Genomic DNA, 20559 nt, shown 5'->3' on the forward strand with positions numbered 1-20559 from the left:
AACGACCTACGCAGGCTCATTTACGAGGAGGAGGCCTGTTGTTTCACGAGTTTGTTCGTCTTGAGCCGCCGAAGTTTGGTTTGGAACTGAGTCGCCATGGTCAACATAGGCCGTCTGTATACCCGCATCCGGTTCCCGTTACTCTTCACTCTCTCGCTCGGGTCTGGCTACTTTTTCTACAGGTAAAAGATTTTTTTGCGATCTTGGTCATCAAAGTCTCTAAACTTCAACTTCCTGTTTGGTTTGAAGAGGTAGTAATACAACGAAGTAAATGTCAAAAGTTTTAATGTGATTGTAAGAAGAAGAAGAAGAAGAAGAAGAAGAAGAAGTAGTAGTAGAGAAAGAATGTGCTCCAAAACGTGGCAATTGATTTATGTTCCTGTGAAAGTCACCCTCCCCTTTCCCGCCTCTTTACGCTGCGACCTTTACCCCCAACATTAACTAGAGGGGTGTAATTTATGCTAATATGAGCGGTAAGACGTGACAATACCTGTTCCACCCACCCACCGTGCGGGGCACCTGAGAATACACACAGGTGATGCTGAATCTAAGGTCAGAACCTCTCGTTAGAATACAAGCGATCATTGTTTTTGTTTACCCCAGTTGTTTTTTTCCCAGGACTTGCAGATAAAATGATTTTAGCAGATTAGATTACTAATTAATATTTGAATTATCAGATCAAATTACTAATTAACATGTACCTCAATCTTTTGTCAACCACCTGCTTTTTGCCTACCACTGCGACTGTGATATCGCGATCGCGTGTATGATGTACTGTGTGGTGCACCTGTATAGAACACTGGCCACTTAAATAAGCCAGCTCATAGTTTAAACTGTGCATGCTCAGTGTGATGCACTGTGGATAATATATCAAAATTAAGTTCCCCTACTTTAACACTACTGGACATGGTATCAAGCATGGTCCAGACAATAACTGTTTACGAGTTAGGGGCCTTCACCTTTGACCTCATGCATGTGCATTGCAAACTGTGAACAAGCTTATGGCTGTACCAGACGTCTGGGTACCGGTCTTATACACCATATTGCACCACCAGATCAGGTGCTGAACTTTCAAGTTTGTTGCTTAGTCTACAGTAGGTAAGAGAAGTCAATGTTGCATGCTTTGGGGTGGCAAGAAGATTTAGAATACAGATTTTAAGCCTCCTTGGGTTATGCAATGTTATCAAGCCCATGTTTATGATTACTTCAAACAGCTGCTGGGAAACAAAATTATTATGTGGATCAATAAGTTGGCACAAAACACAGCATCCTTTCAGTGTTCTGACAGTGTAATATCAAGGCCATGGTGTTTTGCCATTCCACATTTCTTTACAGACAGAGAACCATTCTTCACAAAGGCAGACCTGGTAACTTGACCCTTAAGGTTGTCATGGATCACTCGACATACCTGTGCCATTGTGTCATGGTGGCAGGTATATAGGGTGTACTTGTAGGCTGGGAAAACACCTTATACAGACTATTCTTGAAGTTAGATGTTTCCTCCTGATGTCTTGCAGGTACAGTTGCAGGTAGAGTTTTGCTATGTTCACTAAAATCATTAGTTTGTTTTACTGCTACCCATGTGGTTTTTAGAATTGTAATCTGGGAAAGCTGATCATGTTCTCAGGTTGTTATGTTTGATGAACATATTTCCAGTGTGGGCTCATGTCAACAGTTAAAACAGTGGTATTAGTTTGTAAAAATACAAATGTAGTACTACTAGTAGTATAACTATAAGCTTACTGGTGTCCTTATAGTATAAACACGCTCTCCTGTTTAGGTTTTACCACTGTGGTAAGTCAGTTTGACAGGTGTAAAGTGCATGCGCGTGTAATTTGTATACCGTGTCCTTGGCAGATACTACATTGTACTTTCAGTGCTTACCCTGAACAATAAAATTTTTCATTTGCAATTAGTATCAGTATATAGGTTTCTATTTCAGGCATTTCAATGTGTTTATTGCTAAGCAAATAATTGCGATGAGACCAAATTATTATGCAGGGGACAAGCATATGTGTTTACTTGACTCTTTCTTGCACAAGAGAATGCACTCATCCTTTTCTTTCCGTGTTTCTGTTTGTCTCATCTCATGTACTACAAGTACCCCTTTAACAGTCTAACTATTTGACCGTTAAGGCATCACAGAAGATCTAAGAAACATTTTTCACCATCCTTCTCGGTTTTCTGTTTTTCTTAAAAGAGGGTGGAGAAAACTGAAAATCACATTCAACTTGATACTAATTTTAAATGCTAATGAATTATGTATAATATGTAAGATGAAAGTAAAAGAAGAAATTCCACTATATATTGCACCCTTGTATTTAACCTAGCAGCCATCAGGGGGTTACTACATATGTCATGCTGGCTGGTGGTGTATTATATTCAGGTGTTGGGGTTGTATGGCTGGCTGGTGGTGCATTATATTCAGGTGTTGCACTGGAACAATGCAGCCTCACACACAGGTGAGAGGGTAAAGGTCAGGGTTGCTGTATTAAGTTGCCTGGGGGTGTATGGTTACCTTTGTGTTTGTTTGAACATGAACAGGTCTAGACATCCGGACCTAGCTCAGCTTACCCTCCTATAACCACACTGAAAATACAGTCAAGTTCATGACTTGTGAGTAGACCCTTATTTGTAGGATTATGATTTTAGCTAGCTATTCTTTAGACAGCAACAATGCTGATGTAAATTCTGATGCCCCCAAATGGCAGTTCTTCAACTGTGGGTAGAATTGTGGGAGAACCAGTTTGCCTTGTTTGTTGCTACTAGTACACTCACAGTGTCACACAATCGCATTTCTCCTGCCAAAAATCTTGGGTGGGTTATCCACAATGGCACGACTTTGAGTCTGAGGTTAGATTTGCAGATTTTTGGGGTTTAATACTTGTTACTGCTATTAGCAGAGGCTTAAAGTTGTTAGTTTAGTTAGTAGTAACAGAAGGTTCCGCCAGTGTCCACCAATGTGATAAATGTTGCCTGGGGCTTAAAGGTTCTGTATCTATATAGCCGGTATAACCGCCATTCGGCGCAACACACAACAGGTTATTAGGTGAACAGTTGCCATACTTTTATCATAGGTTAAAATGTTTTGACTGTTGTAGCCATATGTTACCAGCTACCATGCCCTCTGCAAATATGCTGAAGTGTAAATATTTAACATAGAAGGGCTTAACTGTTTGCTGTAGGTTGGCAATGCTGTTAGTGTGACTGTGTGAACAAAAGCATAAAACATTATATCAAGGTGTGCTGGGGACAGGTGAGTTGGCAAGCTTAAAACAGTCTCTAACCTAGCACAGGATTATCTCTTTCACTGGTAAGGCTCTAAGCGTAGATTGTGTTCCTCCAGTTAAGCTACTTAATCCTGCTGACCAACTTGTTCACTACAGTGATAATGTCTACAACCATACTGTAACATTCATAGAGTCACTACAAATGATTTATGACATCCTGTTATCCTATTTTGTTCCAGGCAGCTTGCTCGATATAAATTGGCTTCTGTGCCAAAGTTAGTGATAAAAAGTACTGCTGCTTTTGTGATATTTGTTTGATTTAGAGAATCCGACATGTCTACATTTATATAGACATAGAAGATGATAGAAGGACTCTGAGGCTCCATAAGGCAAATTGGATTGAAATACTCTGTAGTTTTGATGCAGTGTGGTAATAGTGACATTTTCTCTAACTATGATCAGTATATCTGTTATTCCCCCTTGCTTTATCATCAACTTAGCCTTGAAATTATCTGTAGGTTGCAAATTAAACTGTATTAGAATCCAGTACATGTAGTTATGTACAGGTATAAAGGTGAACAGCATGCTCTTGGATCTTGTTCTAGAAGTTTCTATTCAAACATTGTACAGGTGATGCTTGACGTCATTTTCATATGTTGTTGAAAACCCAAAGTCCAGGTCCATCATCCATGTTAGCCTGGACACCAGACCATTTGCGAGATGCGATACGATGCGATAACCCCTTTTGGGCGGGGAAGACCTAGTAGGGATAGAGTTGGCACCCGGGCGCTCTTGGCAGCCAAACTCTAATTAGGGGGCCGTGTGCTATCTGTGGCGGCGGCGCAAGTTGCTTCCAGGATTAGCGCCAGGAGCGCGGTGGTCTGGCACCCAGGCTACATCCATGTATGTCCTTTGCACAGGCTAATGCTACAGGTTCAGTGCTGTTAAACATTGACCTAGCTCCTGCAATCACCTGTTAACTACTGCATTGTTCAGTTGCCTGGTGACTTTACTGGATTAGAACACACCTGTAGGTCTTCTCATCATAAAAAGTTTTATGTAATTTCATTACTGATGTATATTTCATAATATGATATTATCAATTTTAATACAAAGTTGAATTAGTAAGCTGTAAGTATGTAACACGTCTAGGTCTAGTACATTTGGTATTTGCTATTTTCTTGGCATTTTGCTGCCATGTTTTTCTAAGCACAATATGATACTGCTATTTATCATATAAACCCAAGCAAGAAAAAAATTTCTTAAGTTCAGTTCAGCCACGTGGGGCTTGAAAGGGAAAATTGTTTACTTAAGGGTGTGCAGACAAACTTGAGTGGCAGGCGTGGGTGTATTGTTTACCTGTGCTGCAAGGTCACAACAGAGGTCACCACTTATAAGCATGGGGACGCTTTGTGTGAGATCACATGACACGGTGTAGGTATGGATCTCAGTCTCTAACTGTTGTAAGCTACGACCAGTGAAACAAGACTTACTGGTAGGAAGGAACAGGGCTCTCTTTTGAAACCTTTTTTTGGGGGGGGAGAGACAACCCTGAAAACTAATAAACATACATTGTGAAATATTCATAACTTTGACCTTGATGTATGGTAAGTATTTGTACCTTACGCATTTTATGAGTGTTACTATTGTGTATCATGCATTGCGTTATGATAAGAATTGATTGAAATTCTACTTTTGTACCATTTTCAGGAATTTCTATGTGTCTGTTATCGAGGAACGCCGCCTGAAGGAACGTGCGCGACAACAGGAGCAGAATGCACAGTTTCTTAAGTTGAGAGCCGAGGCAAGACAGGAACAAGAAAAACGGAAGGCTGAAGCCAAGTGATGTGACCAAAAACAGTGAATCATGAACACAATTATGTAGTTTTTATTTGTTGCAGCAGACAATTTGCATGCATGTTTGATTTTTCTGTTACGTGTTAGCTTTGGTGAAAGAAACTGTAGTGCACGTGAACCTTTAGTATAATTAGTTCTCATCCAGGCTTCAATGTTAAACTTGATTTGAACGAGCAGTTCTTGACATTGTGCTTTACAAGAAATGTCAGATAGCATTAAAAGTGTGATGAATGTTCAGGCAAGCAGAGTAAACCTGAACCCCAGTGTTGTGCTAAGAAAGCTCTCCGATGTGGAAGTGTTGAGAAAGACAACCCCAGATAGATTGCGCAAAACAGGAAAAGAGAGGGCAAGTGTGAGTGCTGATACTGACAAAAGCTTAGAAGTACATGAAGTACAGTCAAGGAGTGGCAGTGAGAAAAAGCAGGACACTCAAAAGAAGGTTGAAGTAACCAAGCCACATCCAAAGAGCACTGAGGAAAATCCTTGTAAAGAAAAACCCAGCAAAGCAACAGAAGTTGCACAAAAGAAAGTAGCTAAACCAGTCAACGAGACTAAATCACAGCACAAGCCAACAGAAAGTGGTGTAATTAATAGTGTGAAGGAATCAGTGAAAGAAGTGGTGGATCAGGAGGCTGCCACGCCCTCCCGTAGCACGATAACAGAAGACCTTCTGACCCAGATCAGTCTGTCAGCCCCAGTAAAGGATGTGGAGAAAGTCGTCCAAGTCCTGAGCTCTGATAACATCACAGAAAAAAGTGATAAAACGGAGGGAAGAAGTAAACTCATGGCAAAGGACAGCCAGAAAGTGTCCACCTCAAAAGAAGCAGAGGTGAGCTCAAAGATGGCGACCGTGATGACAGAAAGTCGCAATCTGAGTGTTGTGGTACCAAAGCTACCGATGCACATCAGTCCACAGAAGTCATACAATATCAATGACCCCAGCATCACCCCGAGTAAGGTCAAGCCAAGGTCCCCGACAGCGAAGGAAGCACTCGCTCGGAAAATGGTTAAGAAGGCAAAGAGTCGAGCAAACGGGAAGGGGTCCACGCTGAGTTTTAAGCGACTCATGGGAGACAACGGAAATTTGGACAATAGCAGCGACTTTGTAGAAACGGGGAAAACTTTCCAGCCTGCTGTACGGAAGTTACGCAGCCGTATAGTGAAGAAGACTGCCAAAGACAAAGTAGGCAAACCCGCAAGTCCAGATTCAACAGTTGCCAAACAGAAGACCACCGGCAAGACTAGCAGCATGCCTGTTGATGTGGAAGGCAAGGAGGGAAAAACCTGTCTGACATGCAAACAAACCATCTTTGGTACAGAAGAGGCAGTAAAGGAGCACATGAGGACTTGCTTGAGGCAGCGGTTCGTCTCAGATAAACATTCCTCAAAGCAGACCCGTCTAAGACACCTGCCTGAACCTGCGGAAGAGGGCTCGATGGAATTAGGTAAGAAGTTCTGCAATATTTGAATCTTAATACCTCCGATGAACTTTTAAAACCTGACCCTTCTGTCTACTATACTTGTATCAAGTATCCTTTCTTGCAATCATTAAAGGATTTGACAGTAATTTGTTTCTACTTCTCTCCCAACAGAGGTGTCTGATGATGAGAGTTTTGCCCGCCACTTACAGCAGAGGGAGGATGACAAGTTGATGGAAGAGCAGCTTACAGATGCAGAGTTCTACTTCTGCCAGGTGAAAAAAAATAAACTTAAGGAAAAAATCACTTCATACTAAAAGTTACTTGTACTAAGTTGTAGTTTGTGTTGAACTGTAGTAAGGCTTAAGCAGTAACCTTGTCTCAGGGATTAAGAATAAACTTTTCTTACTATCTTATTTTTTTCTTTTTGCACAGAAGATGAAACAAATCTAAGCATTTCTGTTTCCTACTTATTTCTTTGTCTTAAGGTGAAACTACTGTAACAGTATACGTTAGATTTAATGAAAACAGAGTTTTTGAAAAGAGTGGCTTCTTGGTACACATAGTACATAGTTTGCGGAACACTGTCTCTAGTAGATAAACAATGTGTAATGAATTTTGAATGTCAACAGTCACCCTGTCTTGAGATGTATGTTTTGAAACGCATCACCCTCAGATCTGTGGACGGGATCTAACCCACCTCAACACGGTGCGGAGAACGCAGCACATCAACCGCTGTATCGACGCCATGGAGACGGAGAAGAAGCTGCATGCTGAGGAAAACGTTAAAGACGTTCCTGACTGTCCCATCTGTGGCAAAGTGCTGGAGAGCAGGGCAGTAAGTGTTGCTTTTTCATTGTCCTTTCCAAAGTATTTTTTGCTAAAGACCCATAATGTTGAACATTGGTATTTTTCTTGTGTGCTTCTTGTACACTTTCAAACTTTTACAGCTTGTGCAACATTTTCGTCACTCTTGGTCCTCTTAGGTTCTCACACATTGATTCTGACTATATTCTTATTACATTGAGCATTAGATGTTACTACATGGCTGTAATCTTCAGTTACTCTCCAAGCAAAGGTAAGGTCCGGGGTATTTTCGACATATTTCTGCGGTATTTTATACGTCTTTCTACTTGTGCGTTTTTTGTTGCATCTTCCTCCCCTTACCGCACAAGTAGAAAAACGTATAAGATACCGCGAAAATACGTCAAAAAATAACCCCAGACCTTACCTCTGCTTGTAGAGTAATTTTCAGTATAATTTTCTGCTTGTGGTGGCTAGTAGAAAATGATGAATATCCAAAATAATTGATGGAACTGACATGTACATTTAAGGGAGTAATTTTTGCTGTGTATTTTTACCCTAATTTTTACAGCAGAGACAGTCACACCTGAAGCGCTGTGCTGTACAGTACGGGGTCACCACGGTGCAGCTGCTGGACCTGGTGAAGAAGCAAGAGGCGGAGATGGTTCGCAGGAAGAACCAGCCCAGGCCTCGGCTTCAGCCAGCTCAACTGCAGCAAAGGTTAGCATTTTAGTTTCCTTCATACCAGGCTTTTAGCTAGGCATGCGTCCATGCGTCTTTTGGATGCATGATACTGAAATAACAAGGAAATTGGACACACAGAGGACCCCCTCTTTCCCTGTTAATTGCATACACATGTTACTGTGTTACAGTGTTACTCTTGCTTTTGTAGTCCTACCAGACCCTGGGACAGCATGAAAACTGATTGACATGCAAAGCTACCAGGAAATTGTTAATCCATAGAGCCCATTGGGAAACAGAGAGGGAACTAGTTTACAGTGCTTAAAATGGTCTGCACGAGATACACGAGGAAGCAATGAAGGTCCTATCAGAGTGGAAACTGCATGCCAATGCAGGCAAGACAGAACGGGTCCACATCTGCCATGAAAAGGACAGGGAAGAGGAAGAATGGAGGAGAAAGAAATCGGTAGGATCCCGGCTTGGCATCTCGGACGACATAGAAGAAAGGATACAGCTAGCCAACCTGGCCATGAGAAAAATGTGGAGTATGTGGGGGACACAACACATCTCGTTAGAACTCAAGCTAAAACTCTTCCAAGTTTATGTTATACCCGTGATACTTTATAACGCCGGGACATGGGGACTCACCGAGCAGCTTGCGTATAAGATTGACTCATGGCACCGGAAACAACTGAGACGTCTAACAGGTCACATCTACCCCAACTGCATCAGCAACGTCAAGTTGTACAACAAGTGTAGAACATCACCACTACAAAATGAAGTCCACCGTCGCAGATGGTTTCTCTTTGGTCACATTCTCCGTACGCCAGAAGACTCTCCGCCACAGAAAGTGCTGAACATTGCCTTCAGTAAAAAAACTTACACCGAGACAAGGGAGGCCCCGCGAGGGGCTCCTAAGCAGCCTCATAGACGACTGTAAACTGTATATGAAAATGAACTTTAGAACGGAAACCCACGTACTGAAATACCTCCAAAAAAGAGCTAGAAACAAACAGGATTGGGCAAAGATGTACATTGATTTGGGCAAATTGTAATCTCAGCACATAGATATATCGATTTGACCAAGAACAGTTATTATTATTATTATTATTATTATTATTAAAATGGTCTGCTAAAAGTACAATAAGACTAGAACACACCTATCCCCCACATCACAGACTAGAACACACCTACATTGTAACCACCCCCCCCACCCCATTTTTGGACCCCTTGACTATAAATGCTAGCTAAAAGCCTGCTTCCTACTCATAGTCATCATTATGCTGATAAACAACCTAAAAGCAGCAGAGGTTGGGATATCAGTCTCCTGCATAGTTCTCATATGCAGATAATCATTACTACGTTTCATCATGCTTTCAAACTGGACATATATTTCTGGAAGGATAAGATCTTATCATTGCAAGGAAATTTGTTTATCTGGGACAACTTCACCTCCTGCCACAATACAATGCTTATTATATATAACTTCAGGTACTTAAAGCTCATATTAGGATAAGTTTAAGGTTCAGACTTCACTAGACCAGTTTTCACAGACCTTGCATTTTCAGTTTTTCTCACGTGTTCCTTGTTACTGTAGGGGTATAAAGAGACACCATGAGGGACCGGCGGGCACTGCGGGAAAGAGGCCTCGCAAGCCAGCACGGCCTGTTGTGTATGTTTCATCTTCTTTTCTCTTACGCTAAGAATAGTATAACCATTGTTTGTCTGTGGAAATGTGTAATATTTGTCTGCAGATCAACTTTAGGCATTGGTCCAAAAGAATTGATGTAGATAATAGGATTGAAACATATTGTTGTGACAGAATATCTCTTTAAAGTATTCTGGGATTTTTCGAATATGTCTCAAAGTAGACTGGAATATTTCCATTTGAAGGGTGAATCCCTCTAGGCTTTATCAAATTGGTTTATCAGTATGTATGGTGAAAATTTAGGCAGAGGCAACCTTTCTGTTGTTCAAACATTACAGGCAAATTTTTACACTTAATGAAGTGTTTCATTTCTGATAATAACTGCTTATACAGTGTGCCCTGTGTGGTCTTGTCTGTTTTATGTTGTTGATGTAAATCATCTGAAAAGATATGTAGTTCTCTGTAGTATTAACGACTGTTGTGGTAACATGATAGTGGTATATAGTTTTGTTAGGTTTAAGAGATAACTGTAAACTGTGTTCTATAGTTCTAGCAGAGGTCCACCTGGCGAAGGTGCTCCTTACAGGTGGGACAATAGCATACCTGGTCAGGTGTACACCGCTAACATGATCAGCAGGGTGTGGCTTCAAACTGCATGCAAATATTTACAAATATTTTCTAAAGAAAATTTTGCCATGAGAAACTTGCATGGTATACAGAATATGACTCTTCAGAGCTAACAGCGGAATTTTTTAAAAATTTACTTCAAATCACCACAAACACGGCTCGGAAGCCATTCAGATGTTTTGGGTTACAATTACTGGAATTTGGAATTTAAAAGTTATTTACAGAATTTGACAACCCTTCTTGAAATTTATTGGCCATCGTTAACAACATTCTTCATATACAAGCTGACTTTATTGATCTTCCGGGATGTTGAAATGTATACATGTTCCATATCATTTTTAGGGGACATTCCAGTAACAAAACTCTGTTGCCGTGCAGAAAAATAGTATTTTATCACTGTTCATGTTAATGGTGCACCGTCATCAAATCAGATGCTGACATCTCTTTCCAATAACTAAAGATTCTTCAGGCTCTTTTCAATTCTGTCCTTCTTCCATTGCTACCGATTATCTGGTTTTGATCTAAAATGTAAGAGAAAATATCTGTCTTTCTGACTTGATGAAAAGATTTATCTGCTTTTTATTTTAACCAAAATCGCTTGAATGCAAAATTGTTACTGCAATACTTAAAATGAAGCTTGTTTCCTTAGATCCGTGTGTGCTTGACATTTGCTGTGAAACTTACCTCTTGTTTACTTGGGTGGAGCTCAGGGCTGTCTCCAGCTTTACATTTTTTTCTGTCCCACTCATTCATTGAGATCCAATGTTTTAATTTTTGTTGTTAAATCTATCATTTTTAGCCTACAAAAATGCATTTTCATTGATTTTATGTCATGAAGTTCCCATTTTGGGGACGGACAGGGTGAGATTTTTTTCCGTCCTGACAAGCAAATTTCCGTTCTGGGATGGAGGGATGGGTCCTGGAGACAGCCATGGTGGAGCTAATTCTTCTAAAACCGCAACATTAAAGAATTGAGTCTCATTGTATACATTTGGATGTTCTTCTATCAAAATAGGAATCTGCACAAGAAATGATTGTAAAATCAGTAAATAGAGAATGTGACAGTAAAAGCTCTTTTATAGAATTTTATAAAAACTCCTTCAAAGTTTATAATCTGGAAAACACAATCGTTATAAATGAGATGCATTCAACACTCTTGAATCAAGAAGTAGGGTATGAAACTTTGAAAGGAGAGGACTGCCATGAAGTAAAGCTTTTAATTACTATTCCCTGTAATAGACCGTGAAAAAACTTAAAGCACAGTTTTGGTAATATCTGATGACGTTCTTCCATCTCCAGGGAAATGGATGAACGGACCCAGGTTGCCATGGCGATGTCTATGTCACTTGTGAATGAAGAATCCAGGGAGCAGCCGACGGTCATGTCTGCACTTCCTGTGGTGGGAAAAGAAGTCAAGAGAAGGAAGAAGGCAGCCAAGTACGTACAACCACACTCCTGGAGAGCATATGTGTATAGTCAATTTTTAAAAAAAGATGTGATTTATCTATTGTTTTAGTGTTATATGCCAGCTGGCCTGAAGTTGGTTACAGATTATGCCAAAAATGTAGAAATTAAGGTTGGTTATTTTGTTAAAGACAAAAGGGGGCTGCCCTAACATGAAAGATGACCTTTTCCTGGTGGATGGCCCTGAAAATGCCAGTGTGTAGTATTGTGTGCGCAATGTTCCGGCAACACACTTAAAAATGAATTGTAACTCTTGAGTGGTAAGATGACATTCTCTTATGCCATGGTTATGGCCTTCCGATATTCTTTGTTGTCTTTAATTTGATTTTTCTGTGTTAGCAGATTACATTACATTACACTTGAGTGAATATAACATCAAGCATCATTGCCAACAGTTATGACCATTACTATGTGAACCAGTCAGAATTGCCTTGAAGAAGGTGACAGATGGTCACCGAAACGTCGGTGGGATAAATATCTTGATTGTGTAAAAAGAGTCTTTTTATTCAGTGACTTACCAACCTGATGAAACTATTCACGGAGTTATGACCGTATCTTTGTATCGATCTGCAAATGCATCAACCGTCTGATCTGTGTTGCAGGACTGGTGAAGTTCCAGCACTGCTGCTGACAAGTAAAGAAGACAGGGACAAATCTCTGGCCCAAAAGGTGGCCTCTATCATTGTACAGGTAACGTTTTTACTTACATTGTACATGTAGTTAACAATGGTCAACAGGAATAAGAATTTGTATAAAAAACCTGTATGTGGTTTTAATTGGATCTTTACACAAAATTGTTAGTTTTTTCTTGTCTAAGTGATTTGTTGTACATTTTATTTTTAGTAAAACAGCAATTTTAGCTTTGAAAATGTGATTTTATTTTATTTTACTTAAATGCTTTTTAGTTGGTGTACAAAAATTGTATCATAATGGTTATAGTTTTTGCATCTGCTATATCAAAGTTCCTGGTGTATTGAAACAGTGTATTACACATTGTCTGTACCCCCATCTTGATACTGATATGTTTAGGGTGACCAGGAATCTCGGCCAAAGACACCGAGCATGAGGAAAAGCAAACTGGGTAGGAAGTACCACACAGCAAGGAAGACCATGGGAAAGGCCCTCTCCTCCCCTAGCTTCCTGCAGAAAACTGCTGCAGCAACAACCAGCAGCCCCCCTGCAGCTTCCCCCAGTACTGCAGCGTCTCCTGCCTCCAGTCAGGAGAAGGTTGGTGGTGTTAGATGTGAAAGATTTGGGCTTGAATGAAAGTTTATCTGTGACTGTAATTGACATTATAAACTTTAAGATGTTAAATGCTAATGCTATACACAAAGTAAAGCTTTCAGTCAGTCCTCTGACCCTTGAACCTTGAACCTGACCCTTCTCAAGTTGAAATGACCCAAAGCCTATATCATGTGACCAGAACGGAAGTGTGACATCAGCAGTGGGTCACAGGTGCCTGGCGGTTTGTAATGGCCCCTGTCTAAGTTGAAGATTTGTGCTATCATGTTAAAGGTGGTTGAAAGCACTTCTAATCTCCCAAGCACAGCAACTTATGGACAAGCAGAAATGCTAGATGGGCATCAGAAGAGTAAGTAAGTGTTGTATTAGAGCAATAAAAGTTTAGCACTAGTTCAAATAACATTTTATGTGTTCGCCCATCAGTTACTGACCTTTCAACTTTTCCCCAGGCACCCCTGTGGTCCATGTCAAAGAGAATTGATGAGAAGAAGACTGATGACTTCTATGTTCAGGAGTTGTCCAAGCAGATCACTCCTGCTAAGTATGTACCAGTCACACCCATGAGGAAGGCAGCCAAGAAAGCAATGATGACCTTTAAGGTGAGACGATGCCATTGTTGTATTTTGTGAAAGATCTACATGTACTACTTGTTCAAGAAACAAGTCGTGACAGGTTGTTCAGTGTAATATAACCAGCTGCTGAAGCGCCGCGTGCCTGCGAAGCTGGTGTGTTACGCTGAAGGGCGGTTATACTGGTTATATACGTAGATACAGATACATAAGTGCCATAAGCCCATAGTTTGACATCAAGTTCATAATGTTTCCTGTAGTTTTGGATACCATGCCTTCAGTGATCTTTTGGCTCATGATCCTGATGTTTATACCATCTCTGCTAGAAAAGCTTAAATATTCATAAAACATTGTTCTTAATTTATTGATTAGAATAAAAGTGAGACTGACACAAGTGAGAGTGAAACACCAGACAGTAGCTCCACACAGAAGGCTGTGGCCGGCAGCCAAAAGGCCAGGAAAACTCCCACCTCTCCCAGGACTCCTGTTAGAAAGTCCAGACCAACCCCAACCCTGACGCAGAGGGAGACGGCAAGTGTTTTGGCAGAGCTGGCGGAGGAGGGATGCTCCACACAAGAGGTGCATGATGTGTTCACAGAAGGACAGGCACTGTCGCCTGAGCCTAGTGGCTTTGTACCAGACAGGACTCCGCTTTCTCCCCAGAAGGTAAATAGGTTGTAATTTACAGTGTGAGCATTTTATTTGAGGGAATGGAGAGAAAATTCCAAAGGGAGTGGGAGACTAACAAGAAAACATGACAACTTTCGAATTTGGAACATTTCAAGTCCATGAAGGAAAACACTACAATGCAGCTGTCTTGTACATAATTTATGTTCACTTCAGTAGCTCCATAGCCATCAAAAGTGTCGGTAAAAGGAAAGAAAGATTGTATTTTTTCCCAATTTAAATCTTCATTGCTGTACACTCAGTACACAGTTTCCATATGTCACCTGCCAAAGTAGACAATGTCATATGAAAGCTGAACTGAACCTTTTCCCTACTGCCAGAACCCTACTTCAGAACCAATTTACAAATTTTGTGAAAAACAACTCCCTCGGTAAGCTTAAGGTTAAGTACAAGCAAAGCTAGTCCAAACCATTTCTACCTTTCATACCCTCAGATGCCCAGCTCTGTCTTGAGTACAGCCCTGACCAAGCTGTCTGCAGACTTCCTGGGGATGGTGAACAGCCCCAAACTCAGTGACTTAAACCTGCTGTGTAAGAATGGGGAAGTGCTGCATGTGCACAAATTTGTCCTCGTCGCACGGTGTCCTGTAATAGCAAAGGTGAGTACTCCGCTATAATATATCTATTTGAAACCCAGTCCCTGTTAACAGTAATGCTTATAGCCTGGTAACTTTTTAAAAGGAGCAGCAAGTGAAAGACACAGCAGATGGCATACACAGTATTATTGATATAGCCTTGATCTTGAAATGTTCTTAGTTTTCCAAATCTTGTCTCAAACAGATGCTGGAGACTTCTAAAGGTGATTTAGCAGCGCTGGACTTCTCTGACCACCATAAGGATGCAGTCCTAACTACTCTACAGTACTTGTATGGGGGAAAAGTCGCACTGAATGGTACAGTGTTGGCTGCAAATGTGATGAGGGTGGCACAAAAGTAAGTTTATCCCTTTCTTTCTGTATGATCAGATTTCAGCTCTATACCTCTCGTTGGTGAAGCAAAGCAAGCCTTTCATACTTTTCAAAATTGCAACTGGAATAAGCTTGATTCACTCTCATCTTTGGTTAAAGAAGCCCATGGAATCATAGTGGCAGATGATCTTGCCTTTCTGGATATACAGTTGTTTGTAAGTGAAAAGAAATTTGAAATTGCTTTTATGATTGAATATTTGTTGTGTTTCCTGACCTGTAGGCTGGAGCTGAAAGAACTAGAGGACAGCTGCCAGGCCTTCCTGAACACCACATTTTCACCTGCTGCTTCGTCTCCAGAATTCCAAGAGAAAGAGCTGCCTGAACTTTTGGACACCATGTTAGGCTCGCCAAACAGCAGTCCCAATCTGTCCCAAAGCAGCGTGAATCAAAGCTCTGACTTCAACGACTCCGAGTTGGAGGACATTGCCTTGAGTCAGAAGCAGAGGTTCCAGAATCCGAAAATAACGCCTTCAAAAAACGTAAATAAGGAGCCTGCAGTCACAAAGAAACCCACCCAGATGGTGCCCCCTGCAGGAAGAGGCCTCGGCCAGGCTCCTGAGACGCAAGAAAGTGGCCTCCATGTTCCAACCATGACCGTCGGGGATATAGTAGATTCTGCAATTGAGAAGAACGTAAAACAACATGCCAGCATTGGTCCTGATGCCAGCCTGACATCAGCTGCAGCTTACCAACAACCTCTGCTTGCAAGCACAGGGCAGACAACTGGTGTTAGGATTCCAGTGGAACATAGCTATTCGACCAGCCCTAGAAAGGGTACACAGAGGGGACGTCGAGGGCCAAAGACGACAGTTAGACCAATGATGGAAGGGTATGCTACAACCATAAGTCCAGTGAAACAACCAGCATCCTTAGCACCCTCAATGCAAGGCAATGCAACAGCTGTAACACCTTCACCACGCGGTTCAGCAACAACTGGGACTCCTTCAACACATGCTGTGACATCAACAACAACTCTGTCATCATCACAACTTGGTGTAGGGACAGCTGTTACACAAGCTAGCCCCGCCCAAACTGCCATGGGTGCCCTGGGCACATTGCCCCGGCCAGGAGTCAGGGAGCACTCCCTCATCTTCCAGTCCCAAGAGCTGTCCAGCAAGTTGTGTTGCCTTGAGTGCGAGAAATTAGGGGTACGCGTGTCTGCGGATGAGGCCCAGATGCTCATCCAGGGCGGCCCCGCTGCAAACGCGATGCGACAGTTGATCCTGGCTAGACAAGGGCCCTGCCCACATGGGAAGTTCCCATCATGGGGCCCCGCTGTTGCCACAACATGGACCCCTCCACTGGCACCAGAAGCTGTCCAAGGCCGAGCTGCAGGTCACCTGTTGGCTGGTCTTCGAACCCGTACACCTCCCAGCAGTCCCGTGCGACAGACTGCAGTAGTTACAACAAGTGCTCCTGGACACATCCCCACAAATCCAGCCCATGGCCATGCTCGAGGTCCACCTGGTCCAAGAATGCAGAACTTTGCAGAGACAAGAAGTCCACCTTTCGTTCCAGGTTTGGGCAGGTTAGCGGTGCCTTCTATGCCACCCAGACCAGGAGGACCACAACCTGATATGAGACTACCTGTACCTGGGAGTAGAATGCCCATACCTCCTCTACCTGGATTTGGGATGCTACCACCCAGTGGCAGGCTGCCCCCAGCATCAAGTCTACTCCCAAGGACCAACATTCTTGCTCAACTTAGAGAGCCCTCCCAATATGCCCAGCAAAGGTACGGTCCACAGGGTGTTGTGCAGGAGCCATATCCACCACAAAGGAAATTTCCGAGTCCGAGAGATCCCACCATATCTCCCAAAAGTGCACAGCGCAGTGGAAAAGAACTGGATTCCCCACCAACGTTATCCCAGGGTCGCTCATCGCCCTCAACAAGACTACTCTTACACACGGCACAGATGATGTTGCCTGGTAACCAGTATCTCAGCAGTCCTTTTTTCTCTCCGCCTGGCATGCAGAGACCTGCACTTCATGACGGCACACCGCGGCTCTCTGTTGTTGCAGAGTCAAGCCCACCAAAAAATACATCAACGGCCGTTGTCCGAATTCCCGCTCCAACAGAGAAAAGCCAAGACAGAAGCGAGCGGCACATAAGCCCACCACCTGCTGCAGTGCCTACCACTGCTGGTGGTCATGTTTCCAATCTTACCACCTCACCAAGCCTTGATTCCACTCGCAGAATGCCCGTCAGGTCATCAGGCGGAGCCACATTCAGCTCGGCGTCTCTCAACAGCAGCACAGCAGACATGTTTGCCGTGCCTGACACTCCCCCCAGCTCAGGCAGGCCAAGAAGAAGACAAGGGGACAAGCGAGGCCGAGGTAGGACTCCCTCAGAGTCAGACAACGACACGCGTTCAGCAGCTGAAGCTCTAATGTTCATGTCACAACGAAGAGAGGATTCGGATGGATCCGACGACGTCACACCATCTCCCCCAGGAATACCAGGTACCCAGGTACACAGTGCCTCTAGCCCTAAGTCTGTGATTGTGATAGGTGTAAGCAATGCTGGAGGCAGTCCGATGCCTCCTAGCACCCCTGCTGTGATGCATGTTTCAAAATTGAGAGGCCCAGAGATGCATGGTACCAGATCACCCTTGATCCGCCCACAGAGTTGGTCAAGTTTAGTAAGGCGGGAGGGAAGTGCAGATGAGTCTAGCATTCTCAAGGTCTTGTTGCAAAAGGGGGTGGCTGCAGCCATTCCGCGACTGTATAAGGATCAGGAGGTCCCACCTCATATTCAGAAGCAGGTTTTAAAAGAGACACGGTGGAAAAAACTCAAGCCAAAAACCAAGCAGCATGACGTGCAGCCAGCCTCTCAGACACGTGGTGAAATGGTGGTGGGTAGGAACTGTAGTGGTGAGGTGCATGGTGGAATAGTAGTGACTGATACTAACAATGGTGAGCAAATGGTGACTAGAGAGAGTGGTGCAGGCCTGCATGGTAGTCATTCAGGTGCGCAGAGACAGGGTAGAGAAGTGGTGGAAGGAGAGAAGCAACATAGAGAAGTGCATGACGGAAGCCTTGGTAAACAAAGACAGGATGAACTGGCAGGGGAAGAGAGTGGTACTGAATCTCTGTCATGTCCAACTGCTGAAGAGTTAAGGGACAGCATGCTATGTAGAATTATTCACCCTGAAACTTTCAGTCCAGTACCAAAAATAAAGGGTGAAGCAGTGCATGATCGAAGTGAAGCGGACACGGTGCAAGGTAAAGATTTGCATGCTGAGAAACTAACATGTGAGAGAGTACTAACATGGGAGACTGTACTAACAAACGCCTGCAGTCCCATCGTTGGTGAGGACGGTCGTCATCAGAAGGAAGGTAATGGTGTGGCTGCTGTGTGTGTCAGTGAACCAAGTATAAAAAATGTTGCTTCAGAAGTAGAGGAGGACACAGACTGTGATGAACTTCATTCCACTTCTACAGGTCCAAACACAAAGCGAAGAAGAGGGAAAGCTACAACAGCAGCTACAACATTGCCTTCCAGCAGCTCAGCCACAATGAGTCCTCATTCTAGTGATGCATCTCCAATGTTAAGGGGAACAGTGGAGATTGTAGTGAACCCTGGGAGAGGAAAGTCTGCGACAGGAAGACAAGAACCAGATATAGGCAAAGTTCCTAGTATTTTTGACAACAGCCAAGAAAACCAAGTAACCATCCCCAACGACCAGGGAAACTACAGAGTAACTAGGAGAGCATCACAGAGAAAGAAGCAGACCACTCCTACTGAAGATATGATGCCATCCTCACAGGCAACAAATTCTGTACAGACCAGAAGCAAGGGTGGCAAGCAGAAAGATGAAGGAAAAGTAACACCTTCCCCTACGAAACGCCTTCGCATGCGGCGGCCGCCTGAAGGGAAGAGGCATGCTTGTACCCAGTCACCAAAGAAGTTCTGGACTGACTACCTGAAGGCTCAGTTGGCCAGTGGTTATGCCCCAGCTGGGCCCGTAGGAGAGTCGATGATGCAGACGCCAGATTTAAGTGCAGTAAAACCTGTGAGGAGAGGTATTTCCTCACCAGAACTGGCTCTGACAACTCCAGGAATGGCTGGTTCAACAGCCCTCCAGCCCAAGTTCTCAACCCCTGTTGGCAGCAACACTCAACCAGTGGTCTCCCCTCGGCTTAGCCTCGACCAAGAGCTGAAGGAAGCAGAGACAGAAACTGTGTCCCATGGAACCATCACAGAACCAGCAGCTCCAGCTCTGGAAAATAAAAGGGAGACGTCATTGGACTCTACTGACTCTCAGCAAGCTGATGGTGCCAGCAAGGGAGGAGAGCAGAAAGAAGCAGCAGTTACCGACAGTTCTGTTACACCAGGGAAGCTGCAAGAAGCTAGTTCAAGTCTGAATGATTCCTTCACCAGTACAGAGTCTGAGGGAAGCAGCGTTACCAGGCCAGGCCAACTGTTTGTGAAAACTGTGCAGGAAGGGCCAGCTGTGATTGTGCAGACTCAGTCAGAGCTTCTTTCTCCCACCATAGATTTTCACGAGGAGACCATTGTTCCCAGGTCGGTATCACCCACCCCGCCTCAGTCACCACTAACGACGTTTAGATCTCGGGTCTCCAGCACTGCTTCTCCTCCAGCTTCCCCCGTAATTGGACCAACCCCCGGGCAAGGCCAGGGTAGCTTATTGACAGGAGGAAGTGAGATTAAGTCAAAGGACACACCTGCAGCAGCTGATGAAGTCATTGAGCTTTCTGATGATGATGATGATGATGATGATGTACAGGAAAGAGAAGATCTTCAAGATGATGCCAAGAGGAAGAGATCCACACCAGATTCCGAATCAGAAGCGAAAAGACCAAAGACTGATGCTCTTGAATCATCCGTAGATGAAAAAGATGCAGATCATGCTGAAAGTGTTGCAGACGATTCAGTTGACGATGATGTTGGCTTGGAAGATGTAGAGAAGATTGACCTTACCCAGGAACCTACTGACGAAGCTGCCTCTGAGTCTCAGCTGGGTGTTTGTGGAACAGAACATGGATGTGGGACTCCCGAGCCTGAACAGCCTTCATCTCCTAGCTCTCAGAGCAAGCCAGCGGAGGAACAACAGTCCCAGAACTCTCATCCCTCTGTGGTGAACGACAGTTTTATGGACTTCTTTGATGACGGAGGTTACATGGAAGTTCCTTTCGGTGGAGAGGTGGAGTGTGCTGCTGACTCTTCTGATGACAAAATCAACCTGAGTGGTGTCACCAGCAAAACTGGAGGCAAAGACGACCAGAATACTGATGTAAGCCTTTCTGATTCTCGATACATGATTAAAAAAAGTAAAAAGTCTCCTTTTTATTTCTAATCTTGTGTTCCACTGGAAGTTCTTCAAAATTGTGAAACTGTCTGA

At 43.3% G+C, this 20559-nt stretch overlaps 1 protein-coding gene across 4 annotated transcripts in view; it reads left to right on the top strand.

The window, feature by feature from the left end:
* Positions 1 to 20559, top strand: part of LOC136436222 (mucin-17-like) — a 26435-nt gene continuing 5876 nt past the window's right edge. The window contains exons 1-16 of one of the 4 annotated variants that reach the window (XM_066430014.1): positions 1 to 182; positions 4941 to 6532; positions 6680 to 6780; positions 7182 to 7343; positions 7881 to 8029; positions 9588 to 9662; positions 10186 to 10224; positions 11565 to 11702; positions 12332 to 12419; positions 12759 to 12956; positions 13421 to 13570; positions 13913 to 14206; positions 14661 to 14825; positions 15007 to 15158; positions 15414 to 17656; positions 18638 to 20451. In XM_066430014.1, coding sequence (XP_066286111.1) covers positions 5290 to 6532; positions 6680 to 6780; positions 7182 to 7343; positions 7881 to 8029; positions 9588 to 9662; positions 10186 to 10224; positions 11565 to 11702; positions 12332 to 12419; positions 12759 to 12956; positions 13421 to 13570; positions 13913 to 14206; positions 14661 to 14825; positions 15007 to 15158; positions 15414 to 17656; positions 18638 to 20451 — 7011 coding nt within the window. In that variant the 5' untranslated portion in view covers positions 1 to 182; positions 4941 to 5289. Of the gene's footprint in view, positions 183 to 2486; positions 2617 to 4940; positions 6533 to 6679; positions 6781 to 7181; positions 7344 to 7880; positions 8030 to 9587; positions 9663 to 10185; positions 10225 to 11564; positions 11703 to 12331; positions 12420 to 12758; positions 12957 to 13420; positions 13571 to 13912; positions 14207 to 14660; positions 14826 to 15006; positions 15159 to 15413; positions 20452 to 20559 lie in introns of those variants that run through there. The other 3 variants (XM_066430011.1, XM_066430012.1, XM_066430013.1) reach the window with 3 other exon arrangements.

Source organism: Branchiostoma lanceolatum, chromosome 6 (assembly GCF_035083965.1).
Source record: "Branchiostoma lanceolatum isolate klBraLanc5 chromosome 6, klBraLanc5.hap2, whole genome shotgun sequence".
NCBI classification, from domain to species: domain Eukaryota; kingdom Metazoa; phylum Chordata; class Leptocardii; order Amphioxiformes; family Branchiostomatidae; genus Branchiostoma; species Branchiostoma lanceolatum.